General features: G+C 40.0%; 1 protein-coding gene across 1 annotated transcript; it reads right to left on the reverse strand.

Annotated features, from left to right (window-relative positions):
• Positions 1-1,472: 1,472 nt before the first annotated feature.
• On the reverse strand, positions 1,473-2,779 carry LOC127753343 (uncharacterized). Its single transcript, XM_052278823.1, has 2 exons — positions 2,692-2,779; positions 1,473-2,356 (listed from the first exon to the last, which is right to left on the reverse strand). Exons 1-2 carry the CDS (start codon positions 2,707-2,709, stop codon positions 1,928-1,930), a joined length of 447 nt encoding a protein of 148 aa, XP_052134783.1. The 5' UTR covers positions 2,710-2,779; the 3' UTR covers positions 1,473-1,927.
• Positions 2,780-22,187: the final 19,408 nt, after the last annotated feature.

The raw sequence follows: 22,187 nt of genomic DNA on the forward strand, positions 1-22,187 counted from the left end.
CCTTGTGGTTGCAGTTGAACCCAATGCAGGCAAGTTTTTGTGATATCAGGATTGAGCACTAGATGATGATGACAAGAATATGACTATCTGCCTTTTAAGGTAAGTAATTGTAATTCTTGATGCCTGTTGCATATCCAGAATAGACTTCTGAAATATAGTGATACATACAAATGAAATGGCATTAGAGAGGTTTGGCCTGCCAAAGAGTTATATTTGAATCACTCTCTGTGTCTAAGGCTCTGAACAAATCTGTTTTTGAGCCAATTGTGGAACACTATTACTATGTCTATGCCATTTCCCCAGCTGTGCTCCACTGATTTTTATGACCTATTTTCATGCATGGTTTCTGCCAATTTGAAGCAATAAAATTCGTTGCATGTGTTTTTTTTTCCAACAGGTTATATAGACTTGTGATTGAATTTCACAGACACCTCTTGACTGTGCGTATATATTGTAGTTGTTGCCTACTCCCTCTATCCCATAAAAATTAAATTCTGGCTACGAAACTAGATGTAGCCAGAAGTTGGTGTTTTATGGGACGGAGAGGGTACTTTCTTGATAAGAGTGCGCAGTGAACAGATAGTCCTATAAATTGTTTGGCACATTAATAGCAGTGTCCTGGTGGTGGTTTATGATTCATCTTATATCATATTAATGAAACAAAACATGGATGGGAGTAGTCATTTTCTTTCTTAGTCTGCTCTTTCTATGCATAACTGATAACATCAACGTTGTGGAAATATTGTACATAACAAGTTTGTTATGGAAGTGCATTAGTGCAATATAATTTAAGGACCTAAAAGAGGTTTTGCACACAATTGTGTTCTCTATATACACAAAATACAAGTAAGCTCTTGCCATGTACATTCAGCTTGATGTCCTAGTGTTACTTCAAGAGTGTTAGCAATGCATTGCAGCGACATGAGTTACTTGAGTTGTGCTGTTCGTACTCTGTAGCTTGTGATGTTTGTTCTGCAGAACGGGGGATTATGAATTTAGCAATACGCATGCTTTCTTTTCACGAGGATGTGATATAACATTTAGTTTCTTTTGGTTCAGAATGTGCATGGTTTTTAATGGCCTTACGCTCTCCTCATATCAATTTTGGAAGTCTTTCAGGAGAAAAAATAGGGTGCAATTTAGTTTGTGCACAACCACTGGAATTGATTTTCTGATATCTTGAAGATAAGTTCTTCAGATGGACATAAGCTGACTTTAGCATGAGCTTGATTTTGATAGTAGTCAACAGTGAGGATGCTAGAAGAGATACAATTATGCAACATCATAAACTTGAAAAGCATTTAGACAAGATGATATTGGTTGGCTCCAAAATCGATAAGATAGTACTCCTATCTCCATATAGGAATCCCAGTGTGCCACATAATATCACAGTCAACACCCATGTACACACACATAAACATACTTCCCCAAACATATCACAGAATATATAGACAAATGTATAGCCCCAAGGAATTGCACAGTCAAGAAGCTGACTTTAGACATGATTATGATGGTTAAAGGTTAAAAAAGAGGTGGATCTACAAGAATCCTCAAAACACAATTGTGTTAATCTGTTCCACTACCTCAATCTGAGGTTGTAGATTTCATTCTTCACAGCCATCTTAGATCAGTATTATCAAGATTAACTTGTTTATGCTTCCATCTGTACACTTATACTCTCCACTCTCATTTTTACCATGAATTTTTCATCTGAGTTCAGTTTCAGTTCGATACCTAAGCAATGTTAGTACACCAATAATTGTGTATCTTTGACTAAATGATTGCTCAAATCCTAGTGATTTAGATATGCATCTCATAGTTCCCTCCATGAACAGTATTATTGCTTTCTTGTACATAAACCTTATTTGCTCTCGTGCAAGGTAAAACAAGTGGTTTAAATTAAGTTCGCATCATCTGTTCATTTCAGTTATCTCCACGGTGCAACTGGATGGTTCTGCTGCTTCCTGCGAGAAACTGTGTAAGTCTGCCTTGCCTTCACATGCCCTTGCCTTTTGTCAGATTGGTAAGCATTGGGGCATGTCTTCCTTTGATTTTCTGTATCATCATCTTGCTCAATCTTAGTTATGTTGATCTTGCATTGCCCATCCAAGTTTATCCTGATATTTATCTCAGAAAGAACTTCAGTTGTTGTATGGTACAGAGGCATCTGGTAACTAGTAGCTGAGCCAGTAAGTTGTCTCAAATCCCTTTGTTGATATAGCCTCTGCAGATGCCGAGTGAGACGGCACATGTCGTCGATGATCTCCCGTTCTAAATCCTCCTCGATGTCGGCCTCCAACTCATCACGAATCTGTAGCTCTTCGGGAGAAATTGTGTTGTTCTCTGATGCATCACCCTGTTTTACAGTAACAGTTTCTGAGAAAGTTCATGTTATGACTGATCATAATTTTGTTATTTGTCCCTTAATTGTGGGTAAATAAAGTCAAATTCATGTTGCAGTGGTTGGAATTATACTAGGAAAATGAACTGTGCATCACATATTAGGCTACCTACCCTACACCTAAACAATACTTAATTTTTTTTGAAGGAGTAAGCAATACTTAATTAGTGTAAATAACATGGCACATTAGATTATATAGGCAAATTGGACACTGCATAAACAACCAGGAAGGAAAGGAAAACAGTTAAACTACTGAGTAAGCAGTACAGAAGAAATTACTAGATGGTAACCTGACTGTGGCTGCCCATGAGAAAAATATTGAAGGTTCTTCAGATTCTCATGTCTTTCCTGATGTTCTTCTTGTGACAAATGTTTCCTCTTTTTTGGTATGTGAAGTTCTCCATCGGTCTTCAGAGCATTTATACATTGCACATTGTGCCCTTTGTTGTTGTTACAGTTGAAGCCCTGAACTGAAATATTAGTAAGTCAAAAGATTCAGATAAAATTCCATGCGCTGCCTCTGATGCATGTTCTTGTTTGGTCATGAAAGCTTTTTATCACTGCATTTTTGCTGGTAATTACAGCATCAATCAGTATTCTGCAAGCTGGGTCTGCATCTGAGTTGGCTGTGAGTTCTTTTACTGGAAGGTGCCAGCCACTCTCTGTCTGCACTTGGAAGCAAAGAAGCTCTTGTACACATCCGCAAGCAAATTCCTACAACCCTGCATCGGATTGAAGGAAACAACACAGCACAGGATTTCAGCAATGTTTAGCAAGGCATTCTGGGTTTTTTCAGAGAGAGATTAAAGATAAAGATGAAATGACATATGTACCCCTGAAAGGATGACAGATAAAGGCAGGTTTCCCAAAATATGAGATGAGTTATGGTGTGGAGTTCACTCAGAATCCATTATATTATGGATAAATTTTGAATCCTTGAACCATTATATTTGTGGACAAAGGAACAGACTTATATTTTCGCTTTTATCACCCAAAATTTGAATTTTTCAACCTTAAATTTGGAGTTGATTTGGGTTTTTTTTATCGAAGTTTATTTTTCAGTATTTGCTTTTAGATCACCAAGAACACTAATATAAAAAATTTAATTCACAAATTATTTTTCGTTTGTAAATATGCCGTTTATCTTATTCGCTGAATAAACCAAATGGTGGGCCTAGAAGTATATATCTTGAACACAAATGTCTTCTTTGGTGATGGACTGATGGTGAAACAAGATTTTTTTTTTATTATTTTTTGGTATTGAGCAGACTGATTGCCATGTATTAGATGGGTTGTAGCAATCACATTCACAAGCCATATGCACCAGGGGGGAAGAGAATATATGTGTTGTACTTTTCTGTGAACCGGAAGAATGATCGACATGGATGTATCCATGGACGACGACTGCTGATAGCGTCCATTCTATATGTACAGTGTACAAGCAGGTTTTAGTAGGTGCAGAGCATCAGGTAAAGTAATAGGTCCATGGCCGGCAGCCGCCTGCAAAGACAAAAGTCACTTTTATTTTTATTTTCTTTTCTTCCAGACCTGGAGGGAGAGGCTCATGCCGACACAAGTGCACACACACGTACTACTTTCAGGAATTCATGGCCCGGTATTCACATTTACAAATAGATAATCATTTCGCATATAACGTAAATTAAAAACAATGCGTGTTAAATTGTAACTGTACTATAAAACCACTAGAAATAGTTCATAAACAGTTCATAGTGCAGAATTCTCAAGAATCTTGGCACATTACAAAATAAGTAAAGAAAATAATCCGTTTGGCCATGCTTTGGAAGCGACAGATAATGTCATATTATCCATTCCCCAAAAAAGGTCACGTTCAAGAAATGTAACCATGCAAGTAATCATTCAGGTACTGCTCTTTCATCCTATTTCTTAGCATATTCTTCAAATAATTCATTGATGAAAAAGACTCTCAACTGTAGTAGTTGTGACAGGAATAATTAGCACCGATTTGAGAACTCCATAAACAAGCCTATATGTGTATAGGGATGTGCTAAAGCACACCCTTGTTACGCGATAACTAAAACGCACTCCTCACATACACCCACTCACCCACCCACAGATGATTGGGTGTTGAGTTTGCACTCATCACAGATGAGATACCTCACCTCAAATGTGTGTTCGATTCTTATACCCATCAGTGATAACATATAAAAGAAAAGAAAAATCCTCCCAAGCCGGCCCATCCCTTCTCCTCCCCTCCTCTGCCCTGACTCCCTCCCCATCTCCTCCTCTCCTCCACTCTCTCTTCACACATCCTCCCTCTCTTCCCCTTTGACCGCCTGCCGCCAACCGCCACCCATCCCCTCGACTGCCATCCACCATCCCCCTTCCCAACCGTTGGTCTCCATGGCCTCCTTCCCATAGTTGCCAGCCACCGGATCCAGCCTCCACGAGTGTCGCTGTCTCCTTCACTTGCCACCGCTCGTCTGCTCGTTTCGTCTATTCCCGAGCTTCAGCCACCGCCCAAGGTCACCACGCGGCCGCACCGAGCCCTTTGGCGCCAGATCCGGTCTCTAGGTGGTTGGGAACCATCGGATCTGGACGCCCCATGCTCCGGCTGCCGCCTCCTTTGCTCTCCACCCCAAGGTCACTGCTTGTCGCCTCTCCGCTGCCCCGAACTCCTGGGCACTATATCCGGTCTTTAGGTGGTTGGGGACCACCGGATCTGGACACCCCCATGCTCCGCCCACCGCCTCCTTCGCCCTCTGTCCTAAGGTCGCCATCTGTCGCCTCCTCCAGATCCGCTCGAGCTTCACTTGTGCCGCGACTCCACTTCCTCTACCGCAGACTACCAAGCGCCAACGACTGCCTCAGCACCATCGGCGTTGACTCCCTCCTCCGACGTCGAGTTTGGCGATGGCGACAAACCTCTACTTCGACAAGTTCTTTTATTGTGGCTTTAGGATTTCATCGTCAACATCAAGTCTCCGTCCTTTGCCATGTGTGCTATTCTCGTTGATTTCGTGATGCCCAGATGTGTGATTGTGATTATTTTTGTGTTTTGTAAATTTGTGAGATGAATGCAGCTGCAATGAGCAACATAATGGACTATAATTTTTTTAACTGGTAATCTACACCATTGACAGAATGACGGGCCGCATTGTGTTTCCCGTCACAGGTGCTTCACCTATGATAGGTTGCGATGCCACCGGTAAAAGGGGTTAACATAACCTCTGATGGGTAACCATTTGCAGCCAGCTAAAGGGGTTAACACTACCTCTGATAGGTAACCATTTGCAGCCCGTTAGAGGTGTCCAACCTTCACCCATTAGAGATGAGTTTGGTCATCACTGACCAGCGCCCTACCCGTTAGAGGTGATGGTCTGAGCCCATCATTGATGACCTAAACCAGCATAGTGTAGGACCATGGTATATACATGAGTATATACCTATATAAAAAATCCAAAAAAAAATTGGCTGTTCCTAGGAATACCCAGGAGGTCCTAGGTGGTCCGCCCATGACCTCCATGCTATGTTGATGTATTTAAGTAGTTTAGCATGGGGGAGCAATAAACTTGTTACTAGTAATGGATAAATATAGAGTCCAATTAATTGTAGCTTCATTTTTTAGCATGAAATTACTTGCAAACCTTTATGATGGTTCTTGGAATTGGAAAGCTTTACTGCCTTTAGGGCACCCGCAATGGTTATCTATAGGCTATCTATAAGAGATCCATATCAGCATATTTTCCTACTTGTAAGAGATTAAATGAAAAGAGAGAGCAAAACTATCTACTAACCTAGAGATAGTCTATAGAGAAAAACGAGGCAATAGATTAGAGAGTTATAGATACCCATGTAGACATACTATTAAAGTGGTTTACTATTAATCTAGTTTATTGCTGAGATGTACATGTTTTATAGAGATCACCTTACTTTAACATTGTGGGTGCCCTTAGGATCTACTTCCCTGTGTTGGTTGCTGTAGTTTTCAAAGTATCCTGGAAGGACGAGCTGCAGCCAATGGAGAGCTGGCATATCCTGGCAATCCCAAGCATGTTGACCTATTTTCTCACTACTAGTTTTTAACTTTTTTCTGGTGTTTTTTAAAGTTTTTAGGACCTCTGCTCTTGTTGGCTTTCTCTCTCAAAAAAAAGGGTAATGAAATTTGTCGCCCTTCCCTCCCTCTCTCTCAAAAAATAAGGAGTATGGGTATAATTTTTCACCATAAAATTTAATATTGCAATGAACTCCAATATGGGTATCTTTTTCACCATAAGATTAAAAAAGAAATGCTATTTTCCATCCGAAACTTACAAATAAGATAGATACCTAATGCATAGATCCTATTCAATACACAGTGGTATTTATTGTTGCAGGTTTGCTATTTGGTGCAACCTATATTCCCAGTACACACCATTTCATACGAAAGTTAATTTTTTTATAAAAGTTCTTCGATGAAAGTTTTAAGATAAAAGAGCTTTGGACAAAAAGGTTTCGGATGAAAGTTTTAAGAAAAAAGTGTGCGCTGGAAACATTCATGCGCCAAATAGCAGCCCCCTTATTGATGTGCCAGTATATTTTGCTCATGCAAGCTTTTTACAATAGTACATGTTTATTATTGATATATACACGTCACTTTGCTATGGATCCATGCATGAAAAAAAATCTAATACTTTCTCCACCCACAAATATAAGCATTAATACTAGCAGTTCAAATTTCTACATTTCTAAAGCACCACTTTGCCAATCTAGCCAAACCCCATAATTTCCTATTGTTATTGTTGTATATCATTTGACGTGATTTTTCGCATAGTCAAATTCCAACGGGTATGAAAACAATTTTTACCCCAACCTTAACATCTGCTAAACCACCTACCCCAACCTTAACAAAACTCCTAAAAGAATACTTTATATTTCTAAATGGATAAAGTAGTATCTTATCGGTCAGGAAAACTCTACATATTGAGATCCACTCCCTCTGTTCTAAAAGAAAGCAATCTGGAAATGTCCCCTCGATACAGATTCGTTGTTGTACTAATAAGTTATATCAAAGCAATCTGGAAATGCCCCCTCGATATAGATTCGTTGTTGTACTAATAAGTTATGTCAATCCCATCCTAGGTTATTTTATTTTGGGGCGGAGGGAATAATGCTTGGGTTATTTTGATAAAAATGATATGATATAATAAAATTGCACATATATGTTATTGTTTCACACTGCACACACCAAAGGAATATACGAACAAATAGCGTTGAAATCTGAAGTCACGATAAACCATGTTTCTATTTCGTAAATATGCATGCATGTATGACAATTACAGCCAAGCGACATGACAATTGTCCCTTTGTCGTTGGCCAAACTTGCTAAAGATTTTCCTAGAACACACACATGTCTACAGTAATCTGTGTTCCTTAGCTGCATGCATGCATCCACATTCAATCTTTCCCCTCCATGAAATTAAACCATTACTTTGAACTAATATTTTTCAATGCAAGTTTGCATCAAGAAAATAACGATCCATTATATTTCATCGTTTGATAAAAAGAATTAAGTTCAGTAACAATGCACCAATTATATATACACATTGTGGTAATCCGAATTACCCCGAACTATTGTAGTTAGCCGAATTACCCCCTAACTTTATACAATACATTTAATACCCTTAACTTTTTAATCCGGATGAATTACCCCCTAAAATCGAACTAGAGTGGTGTCCTAACAAAAATTAAAATAATTAATGGTCCCAAATGTCTTATCTCACCCTTCTCTCTCTATCTATCTCAGGAAAAAAATAAGAGAAAAGGATGTGACAGCATATATGGTGGAGGCGGCGAATCCGCCCTCGTCCAGGTCGTTGGCATTGTGGCCATCCAAGAGATTGAGATGAAGACCAGTGGCGGTGGTACAGAGGTGGTCTTTCAAGCTAGAGCTCGTTGCGGTAACCAAGACCTTGAAGCTTGGAGGCCTTGCCACGATGATGGGGATCGTGAAGTTAGAGGACTGTGGTGCCGGTGAGGAATATGCCCATCTCCCTCCATTGTGACCAGATCCACCACTACCAGCCGCGAGTTCCACATGACCGCTGGTTGCACCATCCCGATCGAGCTCCGGGTCCATCGGTCACATGTCTCAAGTCTTCACCGCCTACCCGAAGAGAGCTCGAGATCTACCTCTACTTCCCTTCATGAGTGAGCTCGAGCTCGGTCACTGGCCGCAACCTCCACCAGCCTCCATGAGGGGAGCTCGAGCTCGGCTTCTTCCTCCACCTCCAACCGCCACCTTCATGGACGAGTGGGCAGGCCACGATGCCGTGCCACATCTGTCCCATCACCTCTTCCTCCGAGAGTCTCCCTGCCATCGTCCCCTCCTTTCGAGTTGCTTGCCATGCCACTCCATCACCTCCGATCAGTGTCATCATTGTCACCTCCTTCGCTTTGGCCACTGGCACCATCGTTACCCTGGCCCCTTCCCCATAATTTCTCTTGCTATTGGGGCACGATGGGCTCCTCCATTGCAACTATCTGCTCCATGGGTCGCCGCCTGCCCAGGTCGAGCCTAGGAAGAGGTGTGGCAGTGGCTAAGGCCGCGCCTCATCAGAGTCCATGTCCATGTCACCTCGCCGTCGTTGCCTACTGGGGTCAAGTCGGGGAGGAGAGGAACATGGAGGATGCATTGACATGTGGAACCTATAGAATTTTTTAATATTTTTTTTGCTGATTGGATTGCCACATGTACATCACGTCAGAAAAAAATCTCTCTAGATTAAGTTATGGGCTAATTCATCCGGTTAAAAAGGTGGGATGCTAAATATATGGTAGTTGTGTTCAAGGGTAATTCTGACCACCATAATTGTATCAGGGGGTAATTCAGACTTTTCCCCATAATGAAACTACTTGAATTACTTTAGGACAACATCAATTAATCTTTGTAAAATGTTTCTTTCTTAAGCTAGCAGCTTTGTTTGTATAAATTGTTTAATTAAGCAGATAGGGTAGTGCTGATAGGTTGCTGACCAATACACAGACGGCAGAGATATGAACAGCATGCCTCCAAACTTTGTAATCTCACGCCGCAATAAACCATGCATGCATATGCATGAGAGATATAATGAAATCTTTCTATTACACCCCACACACCATCCCCCCAAGATTCGCATAGATTAATTAACAATCTCGTTTTCACACATAGCACTAGTTAAGAATTAATTGGTACTAATTAATATTATTTCATATATCCATGTAATTCTTTTTAGGGTTATACCCCATGTAAATTAATGAAGGATGTATAACATTGAAGGTTGGATACACACATTTAAACAGCTTTATTTTTTATAGGAAAGTGCTAAGCTTTATTTACCTGAATTATTTCGCTGAAAATTTAAACAGTTAAAAGATTTTTTATTTGCCTCACTTTCCTGAACTATCATAGATTGGTACAGTGAAGGCATGTTTAAATCCTCAAGATATGAAAATGCATGAAAGTGGTCTTGCATAACTTCTAAAGTATTTTGTTTTGTACCCTATATTTTCCTCTATTGCTCCACAAAACTACAACATAAAAAAAGACTTGGCATGCATAGACTTGCACAAATAGAAAAAAGAAAAAAAAAACAGATACCATTAGGGAGCGAAGCGACAGGAAAGTGGGATGAAAATTTTTGAGAGAAGTTCCTTAGTTAGAGATTTTCTTTAGCAGAATAAACATATACTTTTTCCTTAAATACTTAAAGAGCACATTCTGTTCTTGTCATTGTATGTACTAACTACTGGAATAAAACGAAATTAAAGACTAAAATCTTGGGAGGGCCTGACACAGCGAAATCTCGTGAAATGCCACAATCTTGATGAAAATCTCGCTGAGAGAAATTGTTTTTTATCATATTTTATTTGAATTAGAAGTGGTTTGAATAATTTAATCAATAAATAAAAAGAAATTGACTGAACTCAAATTTTTTTACCAGGGTAATAATATCTCTAGAGGCACCGAGATAGCCAAATATCACGAGAAATCAGCGAGATTTCATAGTGAAAGTATGTCATGTATATTAATTGAAGACATCATGAAACAAACAAAACAAAATACATTAAATGACCAAATTGAAGCTAATAATACATCTACACAAAACAGCAAGATTTCCTTTTCTGTTAGTACCAAATTTTGTTACAATGTCACCGGCCCTAGTCCCTACAACTTTTTTTGATGACTAGCTAGCTGTTCGCAACATATATATTGACCACCTTATGTATTATGGAAAGCAAATGTATTTATTATTATATCATAGGCTGATCAAAACAATTGGTCCACATAATTAATTGTCCTTGAAGAAACAAAATGTTCTTAGAAAACATAAGAATAGTATATATATATATAGTACTATACCAACAACATACCTTAAATTTTCCTTTTTGGAAGGTTTCTTATCCTACAAAAAACAAGGAGAATATAATACCTATAACATGTACTACATACTTTAGTTTATACCGCTTTAATTCTGTGTGATTGTTCTTATGGTACTGTTTTCATGTAGTACGTCCAAATTAAATTGTTCAGGAAAGAATTAGAACAATATAGTGAGCTTGATACATATAAAGGGCAGCTTGCAAGGTTGAAAGCGCCTTAAATCTTTGATGAGAACAAATATAACATCGTATGTCAGTTAGTAATCGATCTGAGGCAAACAAAAAAAAATCAAATAGAGCTTTTATAACTAGAGAACATCATGATAGTAGCAGTCTTAGTTGAGCAAGTACTTACAAATGCTGTAGTTTCACAAAAAGAAACAACCTTTTGGATTTGGATTATGTCCATCTATATGTTGAAATAGAGCTAGCACATCCAAAATCTCAACGAACCCCTTAAACCATGTAAATAGGAAACAATTTTCAACTTGAGCTACAATTTCATATATGTAATTTAATTTGTCATCATTTGATCTCATAGCAAAGAGTTGCGATTTTTTTTCCTTGAAATAATATTTCTTTATTTCCAGGGCACTTTCCATAAGAGAATTGTCCACAAAAACCAATTTTTACAGACCTTCTTTTCTTATGAGAACCGCGAATCAATTTTTTTTATTGGAACCGCGAATCATTTTAAGAGTGGTTTTTAAGAAATCGGCCTATGAAAAACCTCTTCTCCTTATTCTTTGAAAATGACCATTTAAAAAATATAAAATTTATTTTGAATCTAATTGAGGTGGACCAAATTAATCTCGTTATGATCCTTACAATATTTATTTAATATGGAAAGGTCCGTACATTAGAACATTTCTATTAATATGATTATTTTCTCATGTCAAGTAGTGTACCATGTATACAGTTGATATATACTATGTAATTTGACATTAATTTGTACTCGTCTTCTGCCTCTGCATTTCTTTTTATATAATTGGTCGTACACAGCACTTCTTGATCCCCTGAACATATACTCCCAAAGAAAAACCAAAAAAAAAAAAGAGGGAAAACTTGTATCTTCTAGCCAACTTAATTTTTTATACTGAATAAAAACAACCCCATGTTATATGAGCAAGAAATGATCAGTACTATATACTACTCCCTCTGTCCCACAATATAAGGGATTTTGAGTTTTTGATTGCAACGTTTGACCACTCGTCTTATTCGAATTTTTTTTGCAAATATAAAAAATGAAAAGTTGTGCTTAAAGTACCGTAGATAATAAAGTAAGTCACAAATAAAATAAATAATAATTTCAAAAAAAATAAATAAGACGAGTGATCAAACGTTACAAGTAAAAACTTAAAATCCCTTATATTATGGGACAGAGGAAGTATCTCTTTGTGCTGTGTGCATCAGAAAGTGATGCCATCGGAAAAGAAGGATTTAATCAATCCACATTAGATTCCAGGCGTGTGAGAGCAGCAAAAAAAGAGAGGAAAAAAAAAGAGAGAGACAGAGACAGAGACAGGGAAGAGAGAATCATTTTGGGATTTATTTTGTCCAGATCCAATACCATGGCCATCAAAAAACTATCAGCAGCAAGCCAATCCGGTGTTCTGCCGCCCCTAGTTAAGGGCACATGACCAGTCACTGGTTTCAGTGACCTGTCCAAGTGAAGTGTACTCCTGATAATTTTGTTTTCTAGAAAATTAATTAATTGGCGTTAATTAGTTATTTGTTTGTTTGTAAATGATATAAACAAATACTCCTAGCTAGCATAGCTAGCACCAGGGGACATTAAATTTGTTATTATTCTTCAACTTACAGATGCAGACGCATATCGATTGGCACTGTGGTTAGAGAATCGCGTGTTGTCAGACGTGTAATTCCTGTCTCCAGCCTTATCTTGTGGTGTTTTTTCAAATGCAACAAATGACCGACTATTTATGCAATCTATGCATGAAAAACAAAATGCACATCTCTTCGTATTTAATGGGCATACGTATATATGCACAAATATATGCTACTCTTCCTCCCAAAATAAATTAACTTTTATACGCAAGTATTGATATAAGCGCTCTACGTCTATTTTATGTTAAATATATATATTTATTTTAAGGTGGAGGGTACCTACCAAGTTATTATGTATAACAAAGGGTTAATCCATAGCATTCCAAAAATATAGTGATTCAGATAAATAACATTACAATTCGTCTATTTGTATCCATACCATCCGAAATCGCGCAAAAATAGAACCACGTTATCACCGTCACGTTTTTCGTCATCATATAGACCAAAATACCCTTAGATATGGGACCCACATGTCAGTTCCATCTTCTTCCTCCATCATCCCCTCTTATTTTCTTCCCCATCTCTCTCCACCTCATTTCAAATGCAATAGTTGGCGAGGAGGGCGTGTCTCTAGGACATTGTTGGCGAAGCCATTGGTCACAGCGGTGGCGGCGGTCGTCCTTCCAATCCCCACGCCCTCCCCTCTCCTTGGTGAGCCTCCCGAGGCTCCTCGGGATCATGTTGTGGAGGTTGCAGGACGCGAGCTCGAACTCGGTGAGGTTTGCGAGCCTGCTAAGCGCAACAAGGCTAGGGCTCGACATTGCCGAGGTGTCGTTGCTGATGTGGAGCATCCGGAGAGCAGCCAGCCCGCCCAGCGACGGCGGGAGCGAGCCGACGAGCCAATTGGAGTAGAGCAACAGTGTCGTGTGCCTCTCGAGCGCCCCGAGTACCGTGCTAGCACTAGGGTGGTGAGCCTGTTCTACGAACACACCACCGTTCGTGCCGCCCTCGAAGCCCTGGTCATTGGGGAAGCGGAAGGCCACCTTAGATCTAAAGTGGTGATGGTGCGGTAGTAGTGGAAGCGTGGGTCCTCCCGAGCGCGGGGCCGGCAGCGACACCACGGTCGGCTGCGTGGGCGGGAGCGGGCAGGGAAGGTTGACGTTGGGGCTCCACCCTAGGGAGGGCTGCGGTGGCTGATCACCGAACTTGGTCAGCCGCCATTGCTGCTGCGGGAGGGGTTTGTCTCCAGCTGTGCAGCTGTATGGTACAGCACTGGTTGAAGAGGAGAAGAGTACACCGCCGTGAGCACTCGCAGGCGGCCGGCTTCGACCCTCGATGGGACGGAGAGGAGAGAAAAAAAAGAGGAAGGAGGATGAGAGAAAAGGATGTGATGAAAAAGGGGATGGTAGTAGTGGCACGGTTGAAATTTTGTGTGAATTTGAATATAATGGCATTGATATAGATAGATGAAATATAGTAGTATTTATGTAAATCAGTTTATTTGTAATGGCATGGATTCAATTGACCCCTTGAAAAAATGGCTTGTATAATGAAATGCAAATCGATCTAGATGACAAATTAAGGTTCGGAAAGTAGATCAGTTCAGGTGAAAAAAAATGGGTGTGTGCATGCATCTTTCGCTTTCCGGCCCCTAGCTTCTTTGTTTGATGCTGACGACACGGCTATTTTTTTGCTGAAGCTACAAACAACAATGTAAATCATGCCTGTAACATCAAGCAAGATCTTGTTATATATTTGATCCCCAATAAACCAAATGAACTTCTCCGCGATATTGTGATATATATCTTTATTAATTTTATGCTATTCATTTCATTCCAAATTGCAACAGGGGCCTCTTGGCTCATAGCTGAAGCCGGCAAACGTGAAGCATCATGTATATGTATGAATTTATCATTGCATAGTAATGTTTATGCACGCACGCCAAGTTTTCAGTACATATAGGTGATCATTGAAGTATAATTTCTACTAGTTTTTAGTTTTTGTTCCGCAACTTGTTAATTTAGATTGCAAAATAATGCACCGGCCGTACGTGTTCTTCAAAACTTGTATTGTAGTATCAACCAATAGGTTCAACCTATAGAGGTTATTAATTACTTAAGTTGACCAGTCAAATGATGGCTCAACCTCTAGAAAGTTTCCAAAAATTTGGAAAGCTAAAAACATTTTTGCTGAAACAGATAAAACTGTTAAATTGGCAGAAGAAACATCATCACATCAAGCAAGCTATAGTTAGGGCACCCATATATACTAGGGGCCTGTGAAAGGCACACAACCTGCCTGCAGTGAAACATCACATGAGCTCCAGTGTAGTCTTTACATATAGAGAGATGATGCATTGCATTGCTGCTGCAGCGGCGCCGGATGCAACAAGAACGTACATACATGGACATAATAGTAGCTGGGCTTCACTAGGCAGGCCAGGTCGATGTGGAAGGGAATGAAGGGTAAAATCACTGTGTACAAAGTGTACAACATATTCACATGCATGACCTAAGCTTGCTAAGCTATAGTTGCCTGCCCACTGTCACATGGAGGGTGTGGTAGAGTTGGAAGTGTAGTCATCCTCCTGGTTATGTATAATATAAGACAACACTGGATTCTACTACTACCTCTGTGTCAAACTGCCTGCATATAGCCATATATTAATTAATAAAGTCTTCTTTTTTTTTAACGGAGGATGTAGCAATTACTCCTCCATTCCATTTTCAGTGCAGTTGTGGGATTCTGTGTCCAACATTTGATCGTTCGTCTTATTTGAATTTTTTATGATTAGTATTTTTCTTGTTATTACAATATAAAACATGAATATAGTACTTATGAGTGACTTATTTTTTAAAAAAATATATTTTTCATAAATTTTTCAAATAAGACGAACGGTCAAACGTTGGACACGGAAAACCCACAACTGCACTTAAAATGAGACGGAGGGAGTAATAAATTCATTTATTAAAATTTGTACTATTATCTCCACGATCATATTATTTCCTGTGAGCATTTGCCTTAATGCCGATGTAGGAGAAGGGAAGGAAGCGCTGCACAAGCCCCTCCTCGTTGTTGAGAAAGCCAAGGAATAGGTAGTACACAAAAAAATGTTTTTCCAGACGGGCTAAACAAGTTTTCGCAGTTGGGCAACTGGTCCGCCTGCAACTCAACCGCCTGTAAAAATAGTTGATTTTCACAGGCGGGTAACTGGTCCACCTGCGAAAAGAGTTTCCTACGTTAAAAAAAAATGGGCAGCCACTGCCGTTTCGGCGGGCTACAGCTTCTCGTTCCCAATCCAGTTCCCATTTCCTATCCCAGTTAATCCAAATTCACAGAAACATCACAAATTAACATAGAAGCAACATCGTTCACAATCAAAACAAATGCATCACAGTCATCGCTGAAGGGAGGACCACCGCCGCCAACCAGATCTGGAGGGGAGGTCGCCCGCCGACAGCCAGATCCGGAGGGGATGCCATGCCAGATTCGGTAGAGAGGGCCGCCGCCGCCCATTGTGCTGCCTCCACTGGGTCTGAGAGGAGGAAGGGGAGACACCTCCGCCCATGCACCCTCTGCCTCCCGCTGGTAGCCGCCACCTCCGCACCGCCGCCGCCTTCCGCCGCCGCCTCCACCGGATCTGGGAGGATTGAGGGGAGACGTCGCCCGCCCATGTACCCTCCGCCTCCCGCTGGTAGCCGCCACCTCCGCGCCGTCAGCCGCCACCGCCACTAGTAGCCGCCGCCGCCATAGCTCCCGGGAGAGGAGAGGTGGGAGAGAGGGGAAGACAGGAGCGAGGGAGAGAGAGAGAGCGAGGGAGAGAGAGAGAGAGGCGGAGATGGAGAGGTGTTTGGTGTGGGACTTAGCAATTTTGGTGGTGGGCAGCGGCATTTTTAATATCGTTCACCTTTTTTGTAGGCAGACCTCTTAAAAGCTCTGACTGCAAAAATATATTTTCACAGGCGGAGCTCTTAAAAGGTCCACCTGCAAAAATAAAGGTATTTTCGCAGGCAGACTTCTTGAGGTCCGCCTGCGAAAATAGATTTTCGCAGGCGGGCAATAATCTCACCCTCACAGATGTCATTTTCGTAGGCGGCTATTTATCTCCCAGGGCGATACCCGTCTAAGAAAAAAACCAACGTCTGCAAAAAATGGTTTTTCTAGTTGAGGTAGTCCCCAATGCCTCCAGCCAACCTCCCTAACTCTTCTAGAGTACTTGTCATTTGGATCTAACATCTCTGATGACCTTGACCGTGCCGGCTGCTGAATCCACCACCTCCAAGGCTCCAACCCCTCTCTATCGTCAAGCTTACAAGTCGCAATAGTGTGGTCAGCTCACTGGCATATGAGTTCATTTTTCTCTTTCGTGATTAATTATCTACTTCCAGCGTACGTAACTCGATCACATATTACTGGTTTATATAGTATGTAGGACTCTATTATAGACGGTCCTGTAAGTTCTAATCTAGAACTACTTGAAGCTGTGTACGTGGTGGAGTCATGATATAGTGATCCACAACACATTCAGATGCTCGTAAATATTGAGGCTAATAATAATGTCATTCGAGTTGTCATTTTTCCAAACCTAAAGATGATATAGGACATGCAACAATGACACATGCCAGCCTGCACAGCCCATTTCTTGTGCAGCAAATGATCACCAGAACCGAGGGATTTGATCGATCTCCCGACTCCAATTTCATGCAGCTACAGTGCAGAATCTATATACGTACTGATCACCACGCATCTAGCACACGCTCGATAGACCCCGCTCCTCGCATATATGTGTCAGCTTTTTATTTGTCCTGAAAAGATGCGCTTGTCTGCAATCTTCGATAGTGTATGTGTTCCCGTGTTTTGTGCCTACCATATTTTCTTGTAAATACATAAATAGTAGATGTGTCACGCGGAAAAGAATTAGAACAGTAGTATAAATTCCTCATGAAAAACATTTTCCAGAACGGCACTTTAAAAACTATTTATAAATGTACAACATCAAGTAATGGTCATATATAATTATAATTATATATATATATATACACATATACACACATATACACACATACACACATATATACATATATATATATATATATATATATATATATATATATAAACTATTCTACACCCGGCCTCCAACCCACCTACCCTCCCTCCAAGGGGAAAAACCCACCCCACACCTCGGTCAAAGCTCCCCCATCTTGGTCAAACCCGCCCTTCACTTTCCTTACCACCTCCACTCTTCTCAGCTCTCATCTCAGAACGACGTAGTAACGCGATGTTCATCGTGCAGTAACACCATGTCTTACTTGCAGTAACAATATTGAAATGTAGTCATAATATTATCATGACGGATCTACTTTTGATAAGCACTTTTTTTCTAACATCATGGTGCAATTGGTTTTTAAAAGTAATACATGATGTGAAAGATATTACCCTTCAAAGATTGGTTTTTTAAAAATTTGGCTCTCCACAAGCAGTAATACTATATCATAAGTATTACGGCTGATCTGCTATGCGTTACTGCAATCATATAATATCGTACTACAAGATGTAGTAACGATTATAAGTTTCATAGTAACATAGTGTGTTACTGCGATTACTTGATAATGTTACTGCAAGAATATGTATAGTAAGAAAAAAAGGTGCAGTAACATGGAGAGAGAGATGAATTGGCTCGGTTTACTTATGGGGCAAGGGTAGAGAGAACCTTCAAAGATTGGTCTTTTAAAATTTAACTCTCCACAAGTGTTTTACTATCTATTGTACGTTACTACAATCCCATCATAACATTATTATGAAAGTGTGGTAAATATTATAAGTTTTGCAGTAACAAAGCGTCTTACTGCAGTAACACTTACACTTTTGTGCAGTAACAAATATATGGTTAGCATGTAGACTTTTAACTCATATATTTTTGTTTTGATTCCTAGTTTACTACAATTTCACCATGATGTTACTATCAAAAGTGCAGTAATATCCTATATGTTTTGCAGTAACGTGACATGTTACTATACTTATACGATAATGTTACTACTAAAACATAGTAACTTGTTATGAATTTTGTAATAACATATATATTTCTCTTCTACTTAGCTTCTTACAACTATGGAACTCTGTGTCCTGTAGAGTTTTAACAGTTTATGTGCTTTTACAGTAATCGAGTGTGTTACTACTATTTCTTCTCGAAGATCGGTCTTTTTAAATTTATCTCTCCATAAGTAGTAATACTAAATCATTATTGTTACTACTTTTTATTGTGTGTTACTACCATTCCATTATGACGTTACTGTATGTGTGCAGTAACAACTATAATTTTTACAGTAACAGTGTATGTTACTGCAATTTCTTAATAGCGTTACTGCAATAACAGGTGGTAACAACCAAACACAGGTACAGGACCTACCACCCACTTTGAACTAGTAAAATGTAAGTGCAAGTGATATCTTTTGATTCACATCTTTAAACAATAATATCTCTCACACCACATATTATATTTTTGAACTGTTTGCACCGTAATGCTTTAAAAAAAGAGCTCTACAAAACTAGATCCGTCATGACTATATTTTAACTATATTTTATTAGTGTTACTGCAAGTAAGGTACAACGTTACTGCATGGTGGTCGTCATGTTACTGCACCGTTCGTACGAGACAAGGATAACAAATAGGTGGACGTGGGAGGAAGTTAGCACACGAGTTTGACCGACGTGGCAGCGATTTGACCGTCCTTTGACCATGCTTTGACTGGGGTGGGAGGTGGGTTTTGAGCCCAATAAAAGGAGGGGGAGGTGGGTTGGGCTATTGAGGGGGAGGTATTTTATACCCCGGGTGTAGAATATATATATCTGTGTGTGTGTGTGATTATCGAAGACAATGTATCGACGATGTCCAGTAAAAATAAATAGGAAATATTTTAAAACGGAAAAGGGGTTCAAAATTAAATTGAGAGAGATTAGCCCAAATCTTATCGACTATATATCACAAGTTGATGGACTAGCGTAGCCCGGGTTCGAATCTCACTCTCATCATCTCTTAATAAACATTAATATGGAGTACCTACTCCCTCCGTTTCAAAATGTTTGACACCGTTGACTTTTTAGCATATGTTTGACCGTTCGTCTTATTAAAAAAAATTGTGAAATATGTAAAACTATATGTATACATGAAAATATATTTAACAATGAATCAAATGATATGAAAAGAATAAATAATTACTTAAATTTTTTGAATAAGACGAATGGTCAAACACGTACTAAAAAGTCAACGGTGTCAAACATTTTGAAACGGGGGGAGTATATTTTTTTAGGAGTTGAAAATTAAGGAAGCAGCAGCTTTTCTTCGATCGGGAATCAGGCGTATTTCACTGCCAGTACTGACAGAAAAAAAAGTTACCCACTTGTAGTATCTAATAAAAGAAAAACTCACTTTGTAATAAGTCATACAGTAGTATATATATATATTGTCCCCAAGATTTTGTATGCAACTTTTTGTGCAGGTGTGACCTATGCGTCGTCGTCTCCTGGGTTGGTGTAGTGGACAGGATCTACTGTCACTGTAGATAATTTTTGGCATTGCATGCTCGATGCACAGGACCTGCGAGGGGGTGATCACATCATTGGTGAAAACAGGAAAGTGAACCATATTTATTGTTTAAGAAACATAAATTAACACATAAACACTACTATAGAAAAGTGGATAGGTACCCGTTTGGAACTGACCATAGGCGCCGGATTTTTCAACTGGCACCTAGTAGGCAGCACATTTGAGGAGAATTGAAAGGTGTCAGTTTAGAAACCGGCACCTTTGAGGTTCCGGAAATGCAAAAAGAAAAAAGCCGGCTCGAGCATCTCCCCCTTCACCTCGACCAGAGTCCATCAATATTAATCCGTATCCAAGAACACATAAACACATCAAGAACATCTAAAAACACTACGGTATTGAACACATCAAGAACATCCACTACCACCACCGTCACTGAACGGATAGGAGGAGGGGCCAGCCTCCTTCTCCACCACCGCCGTCGTCGCCACTGCCATGGGAAGTCGCTGACACCCGAGGATCCGCACGGAAAGCTGCTAACGCCTCCGCCACTGCCGGATCCACCGCGGAAAGCCGCCGACGCCGCTGTCGCCGCAGGAAACAGTCCACGCCCATCTTTGGTCACCGCCCATCTGTGGTTTCTACCAGACCCGCCCAGGCACCGGCACTGCTCTACCGATCGTCCCAGCTACCAATGCCTCTTCCGCGGGTGCCACCCGCAGCAGCACCTTGCGCGCCATGGCCTTGGTGGCTCGCACCGCCTCCGAGCAGATCGATGCCCACTGCAGCGCCCTCGTGGCTGGGAGGTGAGTGGAGTGGATAAGGACGCCCACTCGGCCCTTCCCTCTCCATATCCACTCGTGAGTGGCCGGCTCGGCTCAGCTCAGCTTGGTTATTACGTATGTTGGTTTCTTTAAAAAAACCAAAACTTATAATATATTATAGGTATCGGTTTTTTATTAACTAACACCTATAATATATTATAGGTGTCAGTTTTTTTAAAAAACTAACACATATAGTATTGGTGCTAGTTTTTCTCTAGAACCGGCCCCTCTTTCTTCCCAAAGGTGTCGATTCTAACCGATGGTGCTCTGTGGGTATGCGTTTGTGGTGGGAAAAGCACTATAGGTGCCGGTTTTAACTGTTTTAGGACCTATAGTGTCGTATCCTTTGTGCGTTTCTGTAGTGGTGCAAAAATCAAAATATTGTAGTATATATAATTACCTGGTATCTAGTTGTATTGTAGTAGTATTGCGCCAAAATTTACTTATTGTGCATATGAAAAATGCTCACTACAAGATCAAACCATTTGAGGTTGGTTGGTTAGGTTGGTGTGTGTATCCACAATGCATTATTGCCCCGAAAAAATGGTAGCAAAAGTGTAGCAGGTTATCAAAAAACCAAATATTTTGGTATCAAAAATATTTTATTTTATCTTATTTTCTAACTAAATTTATTAGTTTCCTCTTTATTTGTAAAATATCTCTACTTAGGCGAGGTGGAAATTTTCTATTCTCGTTTAATCTTTTGGATATTTTCCAAATAAATAGAATGGTTGGAATTTTACAAATAACTTTTGTTATATATTAACTAAATTAAGCTTATTTATTTCTCTTAATTTCTATCACAATAAGATGGAATTGGTTTGCCAGCAATTTTTACTACTATTCTAGTCACGGACCAAGAAACAATTAATAATATTGACACTAGGCAGGTGTCTGATCAGCTTAATAACCGGTGCGCGGCAAATGGGCGTTGGGTATGTCACGCTACAATGTCGTAGTACGTTGGATGCCAGCCACATATGATGGGTTTCGTCACTCAAGAAAACTTCTTTTGGTCATCACTTAGGTTTGTGCAGTAGACATGATCTATTGTCACTGTTCAGATTTTTGGCATTTCGTGATCGAGATGTGCACAACCTATAAGGGATATGATCATGTTAAAAAGTGGACCATTTTTGTTAGCGTAAAACACTAGAAAAGAATATATTAGACGGTAGTCTAGTATCATAGTGTTACACACACACATATATATATATACACACACACACTTCTCGTATGTATGCAGAAAATATAC

Source organism: Oryza glaberrima, chromosome 10 (assembly GCF_000147395.1).
Source record: "Oryza glaberrima chromosome 10, OglaRS2, whole genome shotgun sequence".
NCBI classification, from domain to species: domain Eukaryota; kingdom Viridiplantae; phylum Streptophyta; class Magnoliopsida; order Poales; family Poaceae; genus Oryza; species Oryza glaberrima.